Source organism: Lithobates pipiens, unplaced genomic scaffold (genome assembly GCF_037356315.1).
Source record: "Lithobates pipiens isolate NorthernLeopardFrog02 unplaced genomic scaffold, aLitPip1_a1.2 Scaffold_22, whole genome shotgun sequence".
NCBI lineage: Eukaryota > Metazoa > Chordata > Amphibia > Anura > Ranidae > Lithobates > Lithobates pipiens.
Window position 1 is genome coordinate 14,813,940 of NW_027507784.1, and position 20,377 is coordinate 14,834,316.

The following is a 20,377-nucleotide window of genomic DNA, read 5'->3' on the forward strand; positions in this document are numbered from 1 at the left end:
TTAAAATGAATTCGTAATTCGTGTCCTAAATTCAATTTCGGATTACGAAATACGATTTTTTTTTTTTTTTGGGTTCGTAAACTTTTCGTAACAATAACGTGCTGTGCTGACTTCCTGGCTTTTTTAACTTTTAGTTTCGTTAACTTTTCGTAACAATAACGAAAGTTCGTTATGATAAAATTATCCGAAATTCGTAAACGAAATTTCGTATTTCGTACAAAATTCGTATGCATAAATATTTGTATTTCGGGTTCCTCACAAATGTACGAATTTCCAGAAATTCTAATCGCACATGTCTCATATATATACCAGGAAACAGGCTGGCCCTGTACATCGCCCTGCCGACTCATCTTCGGCAGCCCGCGGGGAAGCTCCTCAGGATACAGCTCCGGAATACACGGTGACTTTATAGAGACCATGGACATCCCTGCGTTTTATGCCCATCCCTCACCGATGCTGGGTGAGTAGCCAATTGGCTTATGCTTTATAATAAATCGTTTCCAATATACTGCACTTAGTCTGGCCCACCTTGTCTCCTTTTTACCCTGCATCTGTATGTAGGGCCGCTGATAAGGCAGTACAGCCAACCCTCCTGTACTGGGCCCAGGGCTCATCAATTCAAAAAGGGGGGGCCCAGGCACCTGCCGAGCAGACTCCAGATCAACTTTCTGTGCAAACATTCTGCAAGTCTGCTGCAAGTTCTTGTTCAGTTATGTTGTGCAGTAGTCATCCCACCACAGGGGGTCACTGTGACTTGCAGAGCTCGTGCTGTAGACTCACCACTGCACAGGCATGTACTGGCCATTGGGACTACCGCGAGTTTCCCGGTGGGCCGATGGTTCAGTGGGCCACTCTGATGTAAGGGGGCTGGTGATGGGAAACTCTGATGTAATGGGGCTGCTGATGGGACACTCTGATGTAAGGGGGCTGCTGATGGGACACTCTGATGTAAGGGGGCTGCTGATGGGACACTCTGATGTAAGGGGGTGCTGATGGGACACTCTGATGTAAGGGGGCTGCTGATGGGACACTCTGATGTAAGGGGGCTGCTGATGGGACACTCTGATGTAAGGGGGCTGCTGATGGGACACTCTGATGTAAGGGGGCTGCTGATGGGACACTCTGATGTAAGGGGGCTGCTGATGGGACACTCTGATGTAAAGGGCCTGGTGATGGGACACTCTGATGTAAGGGGGCTGCTGATGGGACACTCTGATGTAAGGGGGCTGCTGATGGGACACTCTGATGTAAGGGGGCTGCTGATGGGACACTCTGATGTAAGGGGGCTGCTGATGGGACACTCTGATGTAAGGGGTGCTGATGGGACACTCTGATGTAAAGGGCCTGGTGATGGGACACTCTGATGTAAGGGAGTGCTGATGGGACACTCAAAATGTAAGTGGGCCATTCTGTATGAAGTCCAGGGCCAAATTTCTGTCCCAGTCCAGCCCTGCCACTGCAACTTTGCTCTTGCTAGAGTCTTGCCATGCAAATTTGCAACATAATTGGAAAAGTGTCAACTAGAACTTGTGCTTCAAGTGCTCTGCAAGTGTACAACTTGCCAGCGAAAATGTGCAGCAAGTTACAGGCTTACAGATCAACACTGCCACACATTTGTGACAAGTTATCCTTGCTATCTAGGTTAGCGTGTCTAGCAAAGAGCGACTTTTGGCTTCCCTTGACACTAGTAGGTAGCATTCTGACCCTATCTAGTAGACGGTAGCTGCAGGTCTGTGGTCCGGGGCCTGGAGACCCAGGGCCTGAACCTAACATTGCTTCTGAAAAATGACTGCCTGCTTAATGAGACACAACAGAGCCCCAACTTTTAGTACATCGATTGTTAGGAATACAAACATTGAAGACGAATTGTTGTCCAGGCAGTGCCGGGACAAGGTCATCCAGCGCCCAGGGCAAAGATGCCAAACCGCGCCCCCCTTTCCCTTAGGGTTAGGGTCAGGGTGCCCCCTACCCCTGCAATAGACCATTGCGCCTCCTGCCCACCCCTTGTCCCGGCCCTGTGTCCAGGACTTACCCTGCACTTGGTCTGGATCACATGGTCCAGTTTTTCCTGTCGCTTGCTGTTGTCATTCTTTGTCCTGTCCAGCTGTTGGTTGAGATGCATCGAAAAAGTTTTTTTCTGATCTTCTGCAACCACTGTTTCATTTGCTGATTTCAATTCTTGTATCTCATTTTCCCTTTTCGTATTTTCTGTGTTCAGATTGTCTTCTGTTAGTTAAATGGAAGCAAAAACAGTCATTTGGGTTTATTGTGTTATGCCAGAACTTCTGGGCAGCCATTTGACCTTTCAAGTTAAAAAAAAATAAAAAAAGTTTAATGGCCACATTGCATGACATTATTTCATTTTGGGAAAGCGTTGATGTGACAGTGGGGTCACTTTGGACACAGGGTGAATAAAAGAAACCCCCGATATGGTCTGTGATAGCCATATTCAAGGCTGTATAATTCATGGTGTATAAATTGGATGTATACTGTATATGGGGGTTAAGTGTCATTGCTGTGAGGAATTAAGTTGTTTTGCATTTCTATTGTTCATTTAAGTCTATCCTTGTGTGTAGTGTAAAGTGCCAGACAGACTGGCTGCTAACCCTTTGTGAAAAGATGTGTATTGGGTGGGATCGTTTGAAGCCTAGCAGACGTCTTGGGATGTGTGAGTGGAGCTGGGCTCTTGTTCATGTTAAAGCATGTGCCTTGAATTGTGTATAAAAATACAATGTTGGTTTTTAATAAATTCATTCCTACTACAGCAGAGACAGAGTGCGTCTCGTCTTTTTGCCAGAGGGATCGGCTCCTATAGGAAAGGGTCGTTTAGCTGTGGATATTGATACCGAGTGGATGTGTGTCTCGGAGAGGGAACATCGTAAACGGCGTTAACCCCCTTTATATTAGGGGAGCCGTTACAGTTGAGTTTCAACAATTTTAATGAGCCTCCGTGTCTGTATAAGATCTTTTCTTAAAGTGGTTGTAAACCCTTACAACCAACTTTGACCTACAGGTAAGCCTAGATTTTCCTCTCTGGCCCGTCTTTCTTGTTTTTGGGCGGAGCCAAAAAAAGAGAGAAAAATGTCCTCTAGGTATCAAAAACAAACATGTGAGTATTCAAGCGTTGGGATGTAAGCCTATTTTGTTAAGTTTGTAAATGTATTTTTTGACATATCTATTGTCTGTTATGTGTTCACAGAAAGTGGCTTCCCTGAAGAAGAAACTATTCATACATACTTTTCGAAACGCGTAGGAAAAATAGCTGCTTATTTTGTCACATAAATTTATGCATGTGGTATTGTCTCTTGTTATGCACATATGTCAGCACAACAATGTTATTTTTTGGATTTTTTTTTGGTGTAATGTCTTTTTGTATTTGTAATAAAATTTACATTTTTTTTAATATATATTTAGTGTAATTTTCTTTACATTGCCTTAAAAATCCCAACAAAAATTGAGGTTTTGATCAATTGTATTGCCTAGATTAAGGCTTACCTGTTGGTTCCAAGAAATATCTCCTAAACCTACACGGTTTAGGAGATATTTGCCGAAAGACAGGCACTGAGTATGCCGCTGTTAACGGCGATATGCCGCGAGTGGCGACTCCCATGCGCATGCACGGGAGTGATGTCATCACGGCTTCGCCGAATGACAGCGGCGGAGCTGTGAGACCCCACCGAGAAGATGGATGCTCCGGACTACAGGGGACAGCGATGACTTCGGTGGCTCCTGTGTCAGGTAAGTAACACATAATGGACTACTATGCAATGCAATGCGATGCGATGCATAGTAGTCCATTATGCTTTACCTTTGCAGGGAATCTAAGAGGAAGTAACACCCATCAGGGTTTACTTCCTCTTTAAAGGAGAGCTTTTAGCTGTAAAACAAACTTCTGTTAAATAGATATTTTTGCCAGGGGATTCTGTCATTGCAGGACAGGTCAGAGGAGCTTTGTTACAAATAAGAAAGGGTATGGCCAGTAGGGATGAGCTTTGTGTCTTGAAGGACCATGAGATCAACTCAAACCTAAACAGTTTACAGTTTGTTGAATGGGAAAAATGAAATGGGCAGTAGGGATGAGCCGATGGTTTAGTTCAAACTTTGGCTGTTCGGCTTTTCTACCGCTTTTATATATGATGGCTTCCATCTGCCTCCGGTTCTTAAGGATACTGCAGGTGGCCTCTACAAATAAGCCTTCATTGGTTGAAACATGATAGAGAGGGTTCTCCCATGGGTAGAAAACCAAACCGAAGCAATTTTTTCTAAGCCCTTGTACACACGGTTGGAGATTCCGACAACCAAATCCGTTGGATTTTGTCCGTCGGATTTTGTCCGTCGGATTGTGTCCGAAACTGTTGCATACACACGGTCGGACAAAGTTGCCGAAAAACCCGATCTTTCAGAACGTGATGACGTAATTTCGTTACGATGGGACTACATTCAGGCTAGTAGCCAATAGCTTTGATGTAGGAACTTGATCTGAGCATGCGTGGCACTTTGTCTGATCGGAATTCTCTACACATGATTGGAGTATGTCCTATCGGACCAGTTTGTCAGGAAATATTTCCAGCAAGTTTGAAAATTTGGTCCGACGGATATTCCGACGGAAACAGTCCGATGCAGACCACACACAGTCGGATTATCCGACAACACGGTCCGATAGGACACATTCCGACGGATTCTCCGACCGTGTGTACAAGGGCTAAGAGGAGTTCACTATCTGCTAAGGCAGTGTGCAGATGGGTGCCATCTTGTTGTAATCCTAACTAGTCCCACTAAATTATATATTTTTTTTTTCAATTTTTTTTTCTGGATAGAGATCCCAGTGAACCAGACTTTTCTCAGTTCACTGTTTACTAATTAATATCGGCCTAAATTGATAGATTATTATCCAGGGCCATTTTTTTTTTTACTCTGGGGTTTTTGTTACTTTATATCCTGCTGTATAATTTGCCCTGGAGATTTACCTTCTTTCATCTTCTGCAGCGTAGTCAGGGCCTGGTCAATTTTCATGATAGACATTCGGAAGGTATCTTTGGACTTTATGAAGTCGTGAAGAACGGACGCTGCCTGTAAGATATTGGAGGAGAGTGAGAACCAATTATTACAAATTCTATTTTCATCATGTTCTGCCGTTGTACAACTGATTGTGGAATTATGTAAAATCTGTACTTATATGAAGCAACCCTAGATTCTAATTGCATATGTAGCCAGGTGCTGGCTAACTTTGCCTGTGTCATTGTAGGATATTCTGCAACACCAGCTGCAGTGAGCCTGTTTTCCTCAGCCTGGACACTGTTTCATCATCTTCTGAACGCAGAGCAAGTAGAGACCACAGCTGAGAGCAAGGGATCATGGGATATGTGGTCTGAGGAGAAAGAATTTGCATTGGAGCCAAACTGTTACAGACTACAAGTTCCAGCCGGCTGGGAGAGAGAGAAGAATGCTGGGTGAGGACATACATATCCTGGTCTGGGGAGGAGACTTTCTCTGGGGACCATGGCCTTCAGCTGAGAGCAGGGACCCAGGCGCTCCTGGGGATGCAAGCAGACACCATTGCCTAGACAGCACAGAGAGTCTCCAGTGTGCGAGTGGATCCACCATTGCCAGCTCCCTGTCTGCCAAGTGACTGTTGGGCAGGTCACTTTCAATGTCACAGGTTCAGTTACAGCAGAATCCCAGCATCTACAGGTACATGACCAGGCACCCTTCAGGGGTTGTAGATTTTTCAAGAGTCTGTTTCAGGACATCCTACACCCTTGAGCCATGGTATCATCAGGATTGGTGAGTGGGCAGAAGCCAATCCTTTATACACCCTACCAAGACACTTCATGCAGACACCTTGATCCCATCTCTTTGCATTAAAGCCTCAAAAAGGAAACACTTTGCACTTGTTATTTTCTGTTGCTGGCCACCAATGCACAGCAATCCTGTTGGGACCTTGTTGAGCTAACTGAAGACACTAAATATCTACATCACAAGGACTACTCCACTCTTCTTTTACTTTCAAAATGTTTTTTATTTTTCTCAAAGAGCAAAGAAAATAAACTCTTTTACATAGAAGAGTAAAACATTGAATGTACAGTAAGGATGTGTGGGATACAAGTCATGTAATAACAATGAACAGACAAGAGATGGGACTTAACTTATAAACCCAAGACTGAACAGTGAACAATATTGATTACTAGTCTCTTAAATTCTAAAATAGACTTGTACACATACCACCTCTGGCGGAAGCTTCCACCAGAGGTTCTTAATTCTGGGGTCATGGCACCCCCCTTGGAAGGCGGAAGGAACAGAGGGGTCCCCCTACTGGGAACTTACTGTGCCAGGCGGTGAAACACCCCCCCCCCCTCCCAGAGAGGGCCCCCTCTCAAAATCTTTTGAATGCTACAGAATAGCCCTGGTGTAATCCCAGTAGAAATTGTGGAGGATCCCAGAGTGGGAAAGAGGAAGGAATGCTAGAGATGGGAAGGAAATAGAATAGAGTGTAGAATCATTCACCAGAACGTTGGGTTAAACTTTGGGAGGGTGTAATACCTGGGGTAATTGAGATTCCCATAAATAGGTCCCAAGGTTCCCAGTCAGAAAGAAAACTAGCTAGTTTTTCTTGGGCCATAATTCACGAGACTTTCCATTTGACCACCTTTATTGAGACTGAGGGTTGCTTCTAGGCCTTAGCTAAGGTTAATTTGGCTCCTAACAACATGAAGTGTATCAATTTTACATCTGGAGATACTTGGGATATGTAAATTTAGTAGAGCGACCTCTGGGGACCTGGGGATCCCACAGCCCGTGACCTTTTTAATAAGGTTAAAGATCCTTCTCCAGAAAGACCTGATTTTAGGGCACTCTCACCAGATATGTGCTAACGTGCCCGAAATTTGGCACCACCTAAAGCATAGGGGATCCGCTGAGGGATAAATTGTGGCTAGTCTGGTGGGGGTCATGTACCACCTAGTCATGACCTTTATGTTTTCTTCCATTAGGGATGTGTTGAGAATGCCCTTAAATGAAGTGGACAGGGTGTAGTGCCAGGTCTCCAGATTCCACTGGAATTGGAGGTCATCCTCCGATGCTAACATATATGGGGATTTACTCGATGGCTTGGAGAGTGACGCATAGATGACTGAAATCCCTCCCCTCTGCTCCATGGCTTGACCACCCCACAGCTCAAAGGGTGTGAATTTGGGGAGGTTCAGGTTTATCTTTCCAGATGCTGTGTAGAAAGTGTGAGATTTGGCTGTATCGAAAATGTTCCGATTGTGGAAGATCTCATTTGCTGACACAATGGGCTAGGGAGATGGGGCCCCTATGTGTAAAATATTGACCTATACGGTACAGCCCCTTATCCAGCCACCAATGGAAGGCTATAATATGGAGCCCTGGAGGAAATTTCGGATTATGAAACAAATGTGAAAGGGGATTCATTCCTGAGATGAGGTGTGGTTCCTGTCTTAATGTGTCCCACAAAGGAAAGGAGTGAGAGAGTGTGGGGGCTAGGATTGGTGGGCTGTTTCTGGGTGGGTTCCAGAGGACAAAGTCCAATGTGTAGTGTGGTACAGCCTGGCGCTCCATCTGAAACCAATCTGTTTTTACCCTGTATGTATAGATTCTGGAGCGTTGGGCTAATCTAGAGGCTTGGTAGTATCTGTATAGGAGAGGGAGACCCAGTCGTCCTGTTTACGGGAGAGGTATAGGGTTTGTTGTTGAACCCTATATCCAGATGTTCCCCAGATAAACTTAAGTATTTTGCTCTGAAAGGACCTAAGGGGGTCTCTCCTTAATGGGATGGGGAGGGAGTGGAACGGGTAGAGTATTCTAGGGAGCAGTGTCATTTTGATGGCATTTATTCTTCCTAACCATGAGAGGTTTTGTTTGGACCACGACTTTTGATCTCAAATTTGGAGGTAAGGGAAATACCTCAATAGTTGATGGAAGAGTCGTTCCAGTCAAATTTTAAGTTTTGTTTCAGCAATGATACCGTCTTGGGGCAAGAGAGATGTTTAGGGCTTGGGATTTGTTATAGTTGACATGATGTTCCCAAAGGAGGTAAGGGTACTACAAAGGTTGGGTAAGGAGGTTAAAGGTGAGGTGATGAATAAAATTAGGTCATCAGCAAAGAGTCCACATTTGTGGACCTAAGGGCCACAAGTCACTTCTTTGATATATCGGGATTTTCACGTATTGCTATTGCTAGGGTCTCTATGGCTATAGCAAAAATCAGTTGTGATAGAGGGCAGCCATGTCTTGTGCATCTAGTGATGTGAATGGGGGAGGAATAATAGCCTTGTAGATATATTAGTACTTTGGGAGAGGAGTATAGGGCTCTCATGATACCTAGGAAGTGGTGATCAAAGCCTCAATGCTCCAACAGGGTTAAGCTTATATGGCCAGGACAAATGCTTTCTGTATATGGAGGGAAAGCAGTAAGCCCTGTTGGATTGGAGGATGGAAATTATATTTTTTTGGCCCTTCTGGTTGGGTCGGGTTTTGTCTCCCTGGTATGAAACCCACCTGATCCTTGTGGACGTAAGAACTTATGAAAGAAGCAAGTCAGTTCGCTAGGATTTTGTTTATGATTTTATGAGTGATATTGGTCAGTAATTACCTACCTCCTCTGGGTTCTTGTCAGGTTTTGGGATAACAGTGATGAAAGCATTTAGGTCGGAGTTAAGGGAGTCACTGCATACTTTGGCATTGAAGAATTTAGCCATGTATGGGGCTAGGGTATCAGCAAAAGCTTTGTAGTATGGGACCGACAGTCCATCTGGGCCAGGGACGGAGCCCCTTTTTAGATGTCTAATGATCTCCAAAATTTCCTCTACCATGATAGATTTCTCCATAATAGTTTTATGCTGATCTGAGAGGGGATGGGGAGGGTTTTGAGGAATTGAGATCTGGTGTGTGGATTACCCTGTGAAGTGGGGCTATAAAGAAGTTTATCATAGAAGTCTCCAAAAGCTACCAGGATTTTGGTGGGATCAGATGTTGTGGGTTTACCATGTGTCTGGCTCTTGGGAAGAGAGTGGATCCTCTGCTTGGGGGACAGTTTGGAAGCCAGCATTGGACCAAGTTTATCCTTCTGGATATAGAATTTAGCGCCACTCATGCGAATTGGCTTCTCTGCTCGAACTGTGAGAGCCAGGTTATGCTCCAATAAGGCTGCATCTATTTGGGATGTAGGAACCCCTGAAGGATCCCTTTTGTGTCTTGCCCTTGGAGACGAGTACGCCTTTTCCAATTCAGCTATATCTACCATTCTTTCCCTTTTAATTTGAGTAGCGATTTGGATAAGCTTCCCCCTTATGGTGACTTTATGGGCAGCCCACAACATCTCCGCTAGGGGGTGTCACCTGTCTCATTCAGGTTAAAATATTCTAATAGGACTTTGTTAACTTCAGTGACCCTATTTGGGTCAGATAAAATGGATTCATTTAGCCTCCACTGAGTGTATTTAGGGTGTTGAGATTTTTTAAAGAGTGATATGGTCACTATGGAATGGTATGAAAGTGTTGTGTCAATAATTTTGGAGCTAGAGACATAGGGGAGATAGTGTGTGGCCATTAGGATGTGGTCTATCCTAGCAAAGGACTGGTGGGAACTATAGAAATGAGTGTAGTCCCTCTTCGATGGGTTCTTCTCTCGCCAGACATCTGCCAGGCCTTCTGCATGAACTAGTCTAGCTATTTGAGGCTAGCCCTAGTAGGACGGGTTAGGAGGGTTTTGGATGGATTGGACTTATCCATTCTTTGGTCGAAAAGCTACGTTGGAGTCTCCTCCTAACATGGCAATCCCCTCCAAGAGGGGGTTCAACTTATTCCACACTGATTAAAAAAAAAAAAATTGACCTTTGTTGGGGGCGTACAGATACAAGTACAAGATAAAGGAGTATAAATGGCCTTCTATGAACCTTTTGACTAAAATAAATCTGCCTACGGGGTCTTTGTAATCTGTCTGCCAGGTGAAGTTACAAGCCTTGGAGAATAGTATAGCGACTCCTTTAGTCTTTCCCTCTGCCTTCGCCAAGTAAAACAGGGGGTATTGATGGTGGAGAAATTTGGGGCTGTACCGTTGAGGGAAATTAGTTTCCTGTACCATAATAATGTCTAGCTTGAGGGATTTATCGAAGATCTTTCTCTTCTTGAGAGGGGAATTCAAGCCCTGAGCGTTATGTGTAGCTAAACTGAGTGTGGGACTGGTAGCATTAGCCATGGAGCATAAGAAGGATGCTGTCACACACTACGTCACCTACCTTGGGGGGGGGCCTTGTACCGACTACGCATTGGGGGAGCCGACCGAGCAGGACCATTAGAGACTTGGAAATCTTGAGTTGAACCTGGTGAGTGACTAAAGAAAAAACATGTGTTAAGGCAGAGAGGAGGACAGGGGAAAGGGTGATAGGAAAGAAAGACAGAGTGAGGATCAGAGCATCTTCATATGTTTTAGGCCGGAGCCCTGGGGGAAAAACAACCCCAGGAGCTCGCACCAAACAAGTGGCGTCTGATCCACTAGGAGCAGACAACCTATCCCTCAGAGACAAAAAGAGTCTGAGGAATAGGTGGAGGCACATGTCCAGAACCCAGAACTAAGGCACCCTTTAAAACATAAAACATAAAAAAAAACAAAAAAAAACATGGAGGGCCCCCCGTCCTCCGGCCTGGGCCATTTCCTCCGAGCCCAGAGCCATTACCACTGATTCCACCACCCTTTATGGTCCCACAGCGGATCCCTTTCACATGTTGTGCAGTCATGCAGTCTTGGGCTCTGCCATAGTGGCAGAAAGTGCAACCTTTTCTGGTAGTTCCACCAGTGGTGTCAGGGTTGACTGTGAATGGAGTCAGTCAGTAGGGCAGTGGACAGAGTCGGTAGAGCAGTGGACTTGGTCAGTAGGACAGTGGACGTGGTCAGTAGGGCAGTGAACATGGTCAGTAGGGCAGTGGACTTGGTCAGTAGGGCAGTGGACGTGGTCAGTAGGGCAGTGGACGTGGTCAGTAGGGCAGTGGACGTGGTCAGTAGGGTAGTGGATATTGACAGTAGAGCAGTGGACATGGTCAGTAGAGCAGCGGACAAGGTCAGCAAAGCAGTGGACATGGTCAGCAAAACAGTGGACATGGTCAGTAGAGCAGTGGTTATGGTCAGTAGAGCAGTGGACATAATCAGTAGAGCAGTGGACATAGTCAGTAGAGCAGTGGACATAGTCAGTAGGGCAGTGGACATAGTCAGTAGGGCAGTGGTCATGGTCAGTAGGGCAGTGGGGGTGGTCAGTAGGGCAGTGGATGTGGTCAGTAGGGCAGTGGACGTGGTCAGTATGGCAGTGGATATGGTCAGTAGGGCAGTGGACATAGTCAGTAGAGCAGTGGACATAGTCAGTAGAGCAGTACACATGGCCAGTAGAGCAGTGGACATAATCAGTATGGCAATGGAGGGGATCATTAGTTTTACATATTTGTAATTTTATTTTTTATTATTTTTTACCATTATATTTTATTTCACAATTTTATTTTATACTGATTTTTGTATTTTTTGATGGGAGGGGGTGGCAATGGAGGGCAGTATGAGGAGAGTGGTGGCAGTGGAGGGCAGTATAATGGGAGGGGTGGTAGTGGAGGACAGTATAATGTAAATGGGAGGGGTGGCATTGGAGGGCAGTATGAGGAAAGTGGTGGCAGTGGAGGGCAGTATGATGGGAGTGAGGTAGTGGAGGGCAGTATAATGGGCGGGGAGGCAGTGGAGGGCAGTATGATGGGGTGGAGGGCAGAATGATAGGAGGGGAGGTAGTGGAGGGCAATATGATGGGAGGGGTGGCAATGGAGAGCAGTATGATGGGAGGGGTGGCAGTTGTGGGCAGTATGATGGGAGGGGTGGTAGTGGAAAGCAGTTTGATTGGGGGGTGGCAGTGGAGGGCAGTATGATGGAAAGGTTGGCAGTAGAGTGCAGTATGATGGGAAGGGTGGTAGTGGAGGGCAGTTTGATTGGTGGGGTGGCAGTGGAGGGCAGTATGATGGGAGGGGTGGCAGTGGAGGGCAGTATGATGGGAGGGGTGGCAGTAGAGGGCAGCATGATGGGAGGGATGGTAGTGGAGGGCAGTATAATGGGAGGCGTGGTAGTGGAGGACAGTATAATGTAAATGGGAAGGGTGGCAGTGGAGGGCAGTATAATGGGAGGGCGGTAACGGAGGGCAGTATGGGGGGGACTGTGCACCATGACTTGGGGGGGCAGTGTATGGAAGGGAGCAGAGTGACCATGAGCGTCCTCGGGCACTGCAGGGAGCATTTTACTATACTACCTTTCTTCCAGTGGCAGGAACAGCCTTCAGGGAAGACCCGGAGTTGGGGGCAGAGCCGGAGGCGGAGCTTATGCACAAGGCTGAGGAATCCTCCTCCGGGCTGGGGCTTCACTCTCCTCCTCATCGTGACGTTACTGGTTGCTAGATGCCAGGCAGGCCATTTCTAGTGTCTAGCAACCAGTTGTTTGGGCAGTGAGCCAGGCAGCGTCTGGGGGTGAAAAATAAAGCGGGTTTCGGCCAGAAGTATAGCGGCAGTGAGGGACAGCGCCGATGCAATGGCATTTTACAGTTGCATAGGCCGTACCCCCCTGATGGTGGCCCTGCCCACATGCATGAGTAAATGGTGATTGCACCACACATGTGAGGTATTGTCATCATACCTCCCAACTTTTTGAGATGGGAATGAGGGACACCTATCAGCAAAAGTATGCAGGCATAGGACACACCCCTTGTCACCCCCTTAAAGGAGAACTGTACAAAAAAACAAGATTGGTAAAACCCACAAGTGTTTTTTTTTTTTACCACTATTATTCCTTTATATTGGCTTTTGGAATTTACAAATGCAGCAATTTAGAAATCAGATGAAAGGTTTAGAACTGGAAAATACTTTTTGATAGATAAAAAAGTGCATTTTATATACATCTATATAGATCTGACCAAAATGAGGGAAAAATGAGGAGGAAAGAGGGACAGAGGGACATTGCTGCAAATCAGGGAGAGTTGGGAGCTATGTTGTCGTGACCGTCAGAGCGAGAGCAATAATTCTAGCACCAGACCTCCTGTGCAACTCTAAACTGATAACCTGTAAAGGCATTTAAAGCGTTGCCTATGGAGAATTTTAAGCACTGTGGTTTTCCACCATTCCACGGGCCGACGCGTTTTTAAAGCATGACATGTTAGGTATCTATTTACTTGTTGTAACATCAACTGTCACATTATACAAAAAAATTGGGCTAACTTTCGTTTTTTTTTTTTAAACTCATTTTTTTTTTTAAAACTTGGGTTTAATGTAAATTGTTGTAGCACCCTCTACCTAGATATGTGCTAGAGTTAGTTTTTTTTAGTCAGTACAGGTAACTTTAGGCAGGCCTAGCTGAAGTTTGTTTTAATCTGTGGGAGTGTTTTTGAGCAGCAGCAGGTGACTGACATGTAACTTAATTTTTCTGGCACCTCCCTCTGGTTTTCTAGAAGTTTCTATAAAAAGAAGGCCTGGAATAGGGATGGCGTGACATGGGGTGTCTGAGGGAGCCCTGACCTATCCCCAACTAGGATTGGCAGGGGGCAGGCCTACTTGGTATACCCAGGGTCAGCCTATTGGGGAGAAGTTGTTGTCGGGTGGAAGAACTGAGAGATGGAGTGTTAGGCTGTCGGGGCCTTTGAGGGAACCTCCTGTCTGGGTGGGTGAGCTTGGGCCAGGGGCTAGGAGCTGGATGGGAACCCTTCCATACAACCCAAATGAGGGGTGTCCTGAGCAGGAGAGGACAGTGGGGAACACTGCCGGGCAAATCTTCAGGAGGGATTCACCTGTTGTTCAGTGTGTGACAGGCACAGTTAGGAGATTTGGGAGAGGCATGCCAGGAGTGGATGTAGAGCCAGATGGAGAGACTGTGATGTTACTGGCATTGAAGTTGGGCTACTGCAGCCAGGAGGGCTGGCAGAGTTTATACAGGACTGACTGGAATCAGTAGTCCCCCTAGATACAGCTAGCACAAAAGGACATTTTTTATTGTTATTGGTTTCTACACCAAAGGGGCTCATGGTCCCCTGCCAGCAAATGGCGAATCCACAAAGTTAGGCCTAATTCAGAGCTGGGCCTAACCATGTGCTGGCTGTGATAGAAACCAAGTATTGCACAGGAGAGGAAGCAACAGTTCATCATGAGGCGTTGCGCTGGAGGAGTCTGGGGCTTTAGATGCTGGAGGAGTCTGGGGCTTTAGATGCTGGAGGAGTCTGGGGCTTTAGAGTCTGTGAATAGAGGTTCCAATCTACATTTCATTGATTAAATACTATTGATCTGGGCATCCCATACTCCTTGTACCCCATCCAAGTTCAATCCCTCAATAAAACAACAAAAACAAGCTGAAGGACTGTTCATTGTCTAGTGGAGAGTGACTGGAAGTGAATGTCGGGCTGACAGGTGGAACTAGTACACTCAGCTGCCCCACGGGGTTACCCATGGGTGTAGCATAAGGGGTTGCAGGGGGATCGCAAGGGGGCCCCTGCAGCCTCCCTGTCATATTATCATATCCTCCACAAAATCCAGCTCCGATCTGCCCTAGGGCCCCAGAGCCACGCTCCAATACTGGGCTTCCACTTTGCCTTCCACAGTCCACATCCCTCTGTTCCCATTGGCTGGGGAGAAGCTGCGAGCCATTTCCTGAATGGAGAGGAGCACGAGGTGAGAAGAGCCCAGGATGGGGAAGTGTCTCTGCTGTGTGCTGGCCACACGGAATGGCAACCGAGCTCAGCGAGGCAAGAGGAGGAGAGTGCCGTCCTGTAGCCACGATGGCACCGATGTCACTGGTGAGGTATGACACCGCTCAGTGTCTCCTAGCCACCAGCTGGGATTCTCTGTACTCCCCACCGGGGGATGTCTACTTACCCCACTTCCCCAACAACTGGAAAAGACACGCACCTCCGGGAGGTGACCTTCCCCCAACACCTGCCAACACTTACACAGAAACCTTCAGAAATTGCTAAAACAAATCTCTTAACATCTCCTCGGGGGGCCCCTGAAGGGCTGCAGGCTCCAGAATTTGTGTCACATGACTTTTCCCTCCCAGATCTAAATCCCCCCCCCAAGCCCCCTGACCACCCTCTCCAACCTGCATGCTATGCCTGGCTGCTGATCTCCTTTCCCATTACAGCACTCTATACTGCTCCTCCTCCGCAGGGCTGAAATCACATTCCATTTACAACACAGCCAGTCAGCCATGATCTGCACAGGGTGTATCTGCCTACTGCAACTACACTGCTGCCCGACCAGAGAATTTCACAGGTCAGAAGGGCAACATAAAAGCCAGATACACCCTGTATCTGCACGCACGTTGTAAGTAGTAGGGGGAGGGCCCCAGGTCAACTTTTGCATCGGGGCCCACAAGCTTCAAGCTACACCTCTGGGGGGGGGGGGGGGGGTACTGCTACATAGTGAAGTTCTTTTTAATGTAAAATAGCTTAAGGTTAGTGATCCCAATACCTACCTTCACACCTTTTCTTGGTTCACTGTTGTATCTCTCCTCTATCAGCGTCATATCCTCCTGGAACTTCTGGTACCCGCCCGGTTTCTTGGAGTACAAGTCTTGTTGCAAGGCTTCCTCAAGCTCTCTAGAATGTTTTCTGATGAGCTGATCACAGTAATTGTGAGATGCGACTTCATTCCTCTTAGAAAATTCTCTCTTTTTCTCTTTTGTATTCCGCTGATTGGGAGTAAAACAGTGAGATTTGAGGATCGCGGGTCATGTGATTTTTTAAAATGCAGTAAGCATCTACTCCCAGTGGAATAAAATGGATCACCAGTGCTAGGGACACATCGGCTCTGGATGACCACTTCAGGGAACCAAAGAATACATTGTTGTACAGTATTTTACTCAATTTTTTACCTTCTTTATTATATATTTAAAACCCAAATATTTTTTTTTCTTTTAGGAACTTACCAATGAAACAATTGTCTCATTGGAAGACTTCTCTTGATGTCCTTGGTGACTATTTTTAAACCCCTTGCTGTCCAAGGCAATTTTTTAATTTTTCTGTAAACACGTTCAATTCCGCAAAAATAATTTTTAGTGCACACAAACATAATATAATACCAAGTTTTTTTGGTAAAATAAAAAAAAATATGGGGCTGTGTTGAGCAAAAAAAGACACTAAAAATATCAAGACTCAAAATTGCTTGGGAACAGGGCTGGACTGGGACAGAAATTTGGCCCTGGACTTCATCCAGACCAGCCCACTTAGATTTTGAGTGTCCCATGAGCAGCCCCCTTACATCAGAGTGTCCCATGAGCAGCCCCCATACATCAGAGTGTCCCATGAGCAGCCCCCATACATCAGAGTGTCCCATGAGCAGCCCCCTTACATCAGAGTGTCCCATGAGCAGCCCCCATACATCAGAGTGTCCCATGAGCAGCCCCCTTACATCAGAGTGTCCCAATGGCAGCCCCCTTACATCAGAGTGTCCCAATGGCAGCCCCCTTACATCAGAGTGTCCCAATGGCAGCCCCCTTACATCAGAGTGTCCCAATGGCAGCCCCCTTACATCAGAGTGTCCCTTGAGCAGCCCCCATACATCAGAATGTCCCATGAGCAGCCCCCATACATCAGAGTGTCCCATCAGCACCCCCTTACATCAGAGTGTCCCATGAGCAGCCCCCATACATCAGAGTGTCCAATGAGCAGCCCCTTACATCAGAGTGTCCCATCAGCAGCCCCTTACATCAGAGTGTCCCATCAGCAGCCCCCATACATCAGAGTGTCCCATCAGCACCCCCTTACATCAGAGTGTCCCATCAGCAGCCCCCTTACATCAGAGTGGCCCACTGAGCCATCGGCCCACCGGGAAACTCCCGGTAGTCCTGATGGCCAGTACATGCCTGCTTGGGAATGTAAAATGGCAAAAAGCAACGGTGCCTAATATATTTCAAATATTTAACCACTTACCGACCCGTCGGCAGAATGGCACGGGCAGGCATATTGGCGTACAGGTACGTCCAGTTTTAAATTCCGCCCTGTCATCACAAGCGCGCCGCCGGTTGGGACCCCAGATAGTCCGGTCGCGGCTCCCGCGGACTCGATCGCCGCGGGCGTACCCGCGATCGTCTCACGGGGCGGCTGAACGAAGAGATGCCGTTGTAAACGGCATCTCCCCGTTCTGCCTAGCAACAAGTGACGCTGATCTCTGCTCCATGTGATTGGAGCAGAGATCAGCGTTCACTAACACAAAGCCCAGCCCCCCCACAGTTAGTAACACGCCCCTAGGAAGACTTAACCCCTACATAGCCACCCTCTGGTTAACCCCTTCACTGCCAGTGTCATTTACACAGGAATCACTGCATTTGTATAGCAGTGATTGCTGTATAAATGACAATGGTCCCAAAAATGTGTCAAAAATGTCCGATGTGTCCGCTATAATGTTGCAGTCACAATAAAAATCGCTGATTGCCGCCATTACTAGTAAAAAAAAAAATGATTAATAAAAATGCCATAAAACTATCCCCTATTTTGTAAACGCTATAACTTTTACGCAAACCAATCAATAATCACTTATTGCGATTTTTTTTACCAAAAATATGTATCGGCCTAAACTGAGGGAAAAAAATGTTTTTTTATATATTTTGGGGGGATATATATTATAAAAAAAGTAAAAAATAATGCGTTTTTTTCAAAATTGTCGCTCTATTTTTGTTTATAGCGCAAAAAATAAAAAACGTAGGGGGTGATCAAATACCACCAAAAGAAAGCTCTATTTGTGAGAAAAAAAGGACGTCAATTTTGTTTGGGAGCCACGTCGCACGACCGCGCAATTGTCAGTTAAAGCGACGCAGTGCCGAATCGCAAAAATTGGTCTGGTCTTAAGCCAGCTGAAAGTGGTTAAAAAGCCTTTACAGGTTATCAGTTTAGGGTTCATTTTGAATGATGGCCCTAGAATTATTGCTCTCATTTTGATATTTGTGTGGATACCTCGCATGTGTGCTACAATTGCTGTTTACATATACTGTATGTGCAGGACTATGGATGAGCCGAACACCCCCCTGTGCGGTTCACACCAGAACCTGCGAACAGACCTAAACTTCGTGTGAACTTTAGAACCCTATTAAAGTCTATGGGACTCGAACGTTCAAAATCTAAAGTGCTAATTTTGAAGGCTAATATGCAAGTTATTGTCCTAAAAATTGTTTGGGGACCCGGGTCCTGCCCCAGGGGACATGGATCAATGCAAAAAAAAGTTTTAAAAATGGCCGTGATTTTAATAATGATTAAAGTGAAACAATAAAAGTGTAATATTCCTTTAAATTTCGTATTTGGGGGGTGTGTATAGTATACCTGTGAAGGGGCGCATGTTTCCTCTGCTTAGAACTGTCCCTGCACAAAGTGTCATTTCTGCAGGAAAAAAAGTCATTTAAAATCACTCGCGGCTACAATGAATTGTCGGCTCCCATAATACAGAGAAGTCATTGAAAGTCATTGATAAAAAAAAAAAAAAAGAAAAGTGTGGGGTTCCCCCAAATTCAATTACCAGGCCCTTCAGGTCTGGTATGGATATTAAGGGGAACCCCGCGTCAAATGAAAAAAAAAATGACGTGGGATTCCCCCTAAATATCCATACCAGACCCTTCAGGTCTGGTATGGATTTTAAGGGGAACTCCACCCCAATTTTTTTTAAAACTGGCATGGAGTTCCCCCTAAAAATCCATACCCTTTATCCAAGCACGCAACCTGGCAGGCTGCAGGAAAAGAGGGGGGGATGAGAGAGTGGCCCCTCCCTCCTGAACCGTACCAGGCCACATGCCCTCAACATTGGGGGGATGCTTTGGGGGTCACAGACCCCTCAAAGCACCTTGTCCTCATGTTGATGAGGACAAGGGCCTCATCCCCACAACCCTGGCCAGTGGTTGTGGGGGTTTGCGGTGGGGCCCCCCCACTGTTTGAAATGGTAAGTACCCCTACCATTTCACAAAGTGTAAAAGAATGTTAAAAAAGACAAACACACTTTTGAAAAAGTCCTTTATTAAAAAAAAAAAAAAAAAAAGATTCCAGTGGTGGCAATCCACTCTTGCTATCCAGCGACGGATGATCATCTCTCCGGGGTCCAGCGATGGCTGAAACCTGCGTTACATCAGAACCCATATTTTTTTATTTTACCAAAAAAACGTGATATTATATTATGTTTGTGTGCACTAAAAATGATTTTTGCAGAATTTAACGTGTTTACAGAAAAATTAAAAAATTGCCTTGGACAGCTAGGGGTTTAAAAATAGTCACCAAGTTCTATTGGGTTGATTTCAGAACTCTGTGCAGGCCAATCAAGTTCCTCTACCCCAAACTCGTCATCCATCTCTTTATGGACCTTGCTTTGTGCACCGGTGCACAGTCATGTTGGAACAGGAAGGGGCCGTCCCCAAACTGTTCCCACAAAGTTGGGAGCATGAAATTGTCCAAAATGTCTTGGTGTATGCTAACGTCTTAAGAGTTCTTTTCACTGGAACTGGAAGGGGCCAAGCCGAACCCCTGAAAAGCAACCCCACACCATAATCCCCCCGTCCACCAAATTATTTAGACCAGTACACAAAGCAAGGTCCATAAAGATATGGATGAGAAAGTTTGAGGTGGAGGAACTTGACCGGTCTGTACAGATTTCTGACTTCAACCTGATAGAACACCTTTGTGATGAATTAGAGCAGAGACTACGAGCCAGGCCTTCTTGTCCACCATCAGTGCCTGACCTCATTAATGCACTTCTGGAAGAATGGTCAAACATTCATGATGATGGACGATAAGGCCTGGCCCGCAGTCTCCGCTCTAATTCATCGTAAATGTGCTTCTGGAAGAATGGTCAAACATTCCCATAGACACACTCCTAAACCTTGTGGACGGCCTTTCCAGAAGAGTTGAGGCTGTTATAGCTGCAAAGGGCGGAGCCAACTCGATATTGAACCCTACGGACTAAGCCCTTGTACACACGATCGGAGATTCCAACGGAATGTGTCCGATTGGAGCGTTTTGTCGGATATTCCGACTGTGTGTGTTCTGCATCGGACTGTTTCCGTCAAAATATCCGTCGGACCAAATTTTCCAACTTGCCGGAAATATTTTCCGACAAAATGCTCCGATCGGACATACTCCGATCATGTGTAGAGAATTCCGATCGGACAAAGTGCCAGGCATGCTCAGATCAAATTCCTAGACCAAAGCTATTGGCTACTAGCCTGAACGTAGTCCCGTCGTAACGAAATAACGTCATCACGTTCTGAACGATCGGATTTTCCGACAACTTCGTTCGACCGTGTGTATACAACAGTTTCGGACAAAATCCGACGGATTTGGTTGTCGGAATCTCTGACCGTGTGTACAAGGGCTAAGACTGGTGTGACA

At 46.1% G+C, this 20,377-nt stretch overlaps 1 protein-coding gene across 3 annotated transcripts in view; it reads right to left on the reverse strand.

The window, feature by feature from the left end:
- LOC143923330 (guanylate-binding protein 1-like) overlaps positions 1 to 20,377 on the reverse strand; it is a 140,069-nt gene that overhangs the window by 32,870 nt on the left and 86,822 nt on the right. For all 3 annotated transcript variants that reach the window (XM_077446941.1, XM_077446943.1, XM_077446942.1), the window contains 3 exons: positions 15,490 to 15,705; positions 4,968 to 5,070; positions 2,033 to 2,226 (listed from right to left, as the gene is read on the reverse strand). In XM_077446941.1, coding sequence (XP_077303067.1) covers positions 2,033 to 2,226; positions 4,968 to 5,070; positions 15,490 to 15,705 — 513 coding nt within the window. The remainder of the gene's footprint in view (positions 1 to 2,032; positions 2,227 to 4,967; positions 5,071 to 15,489; positions 15,706 to 20,377) is intronic.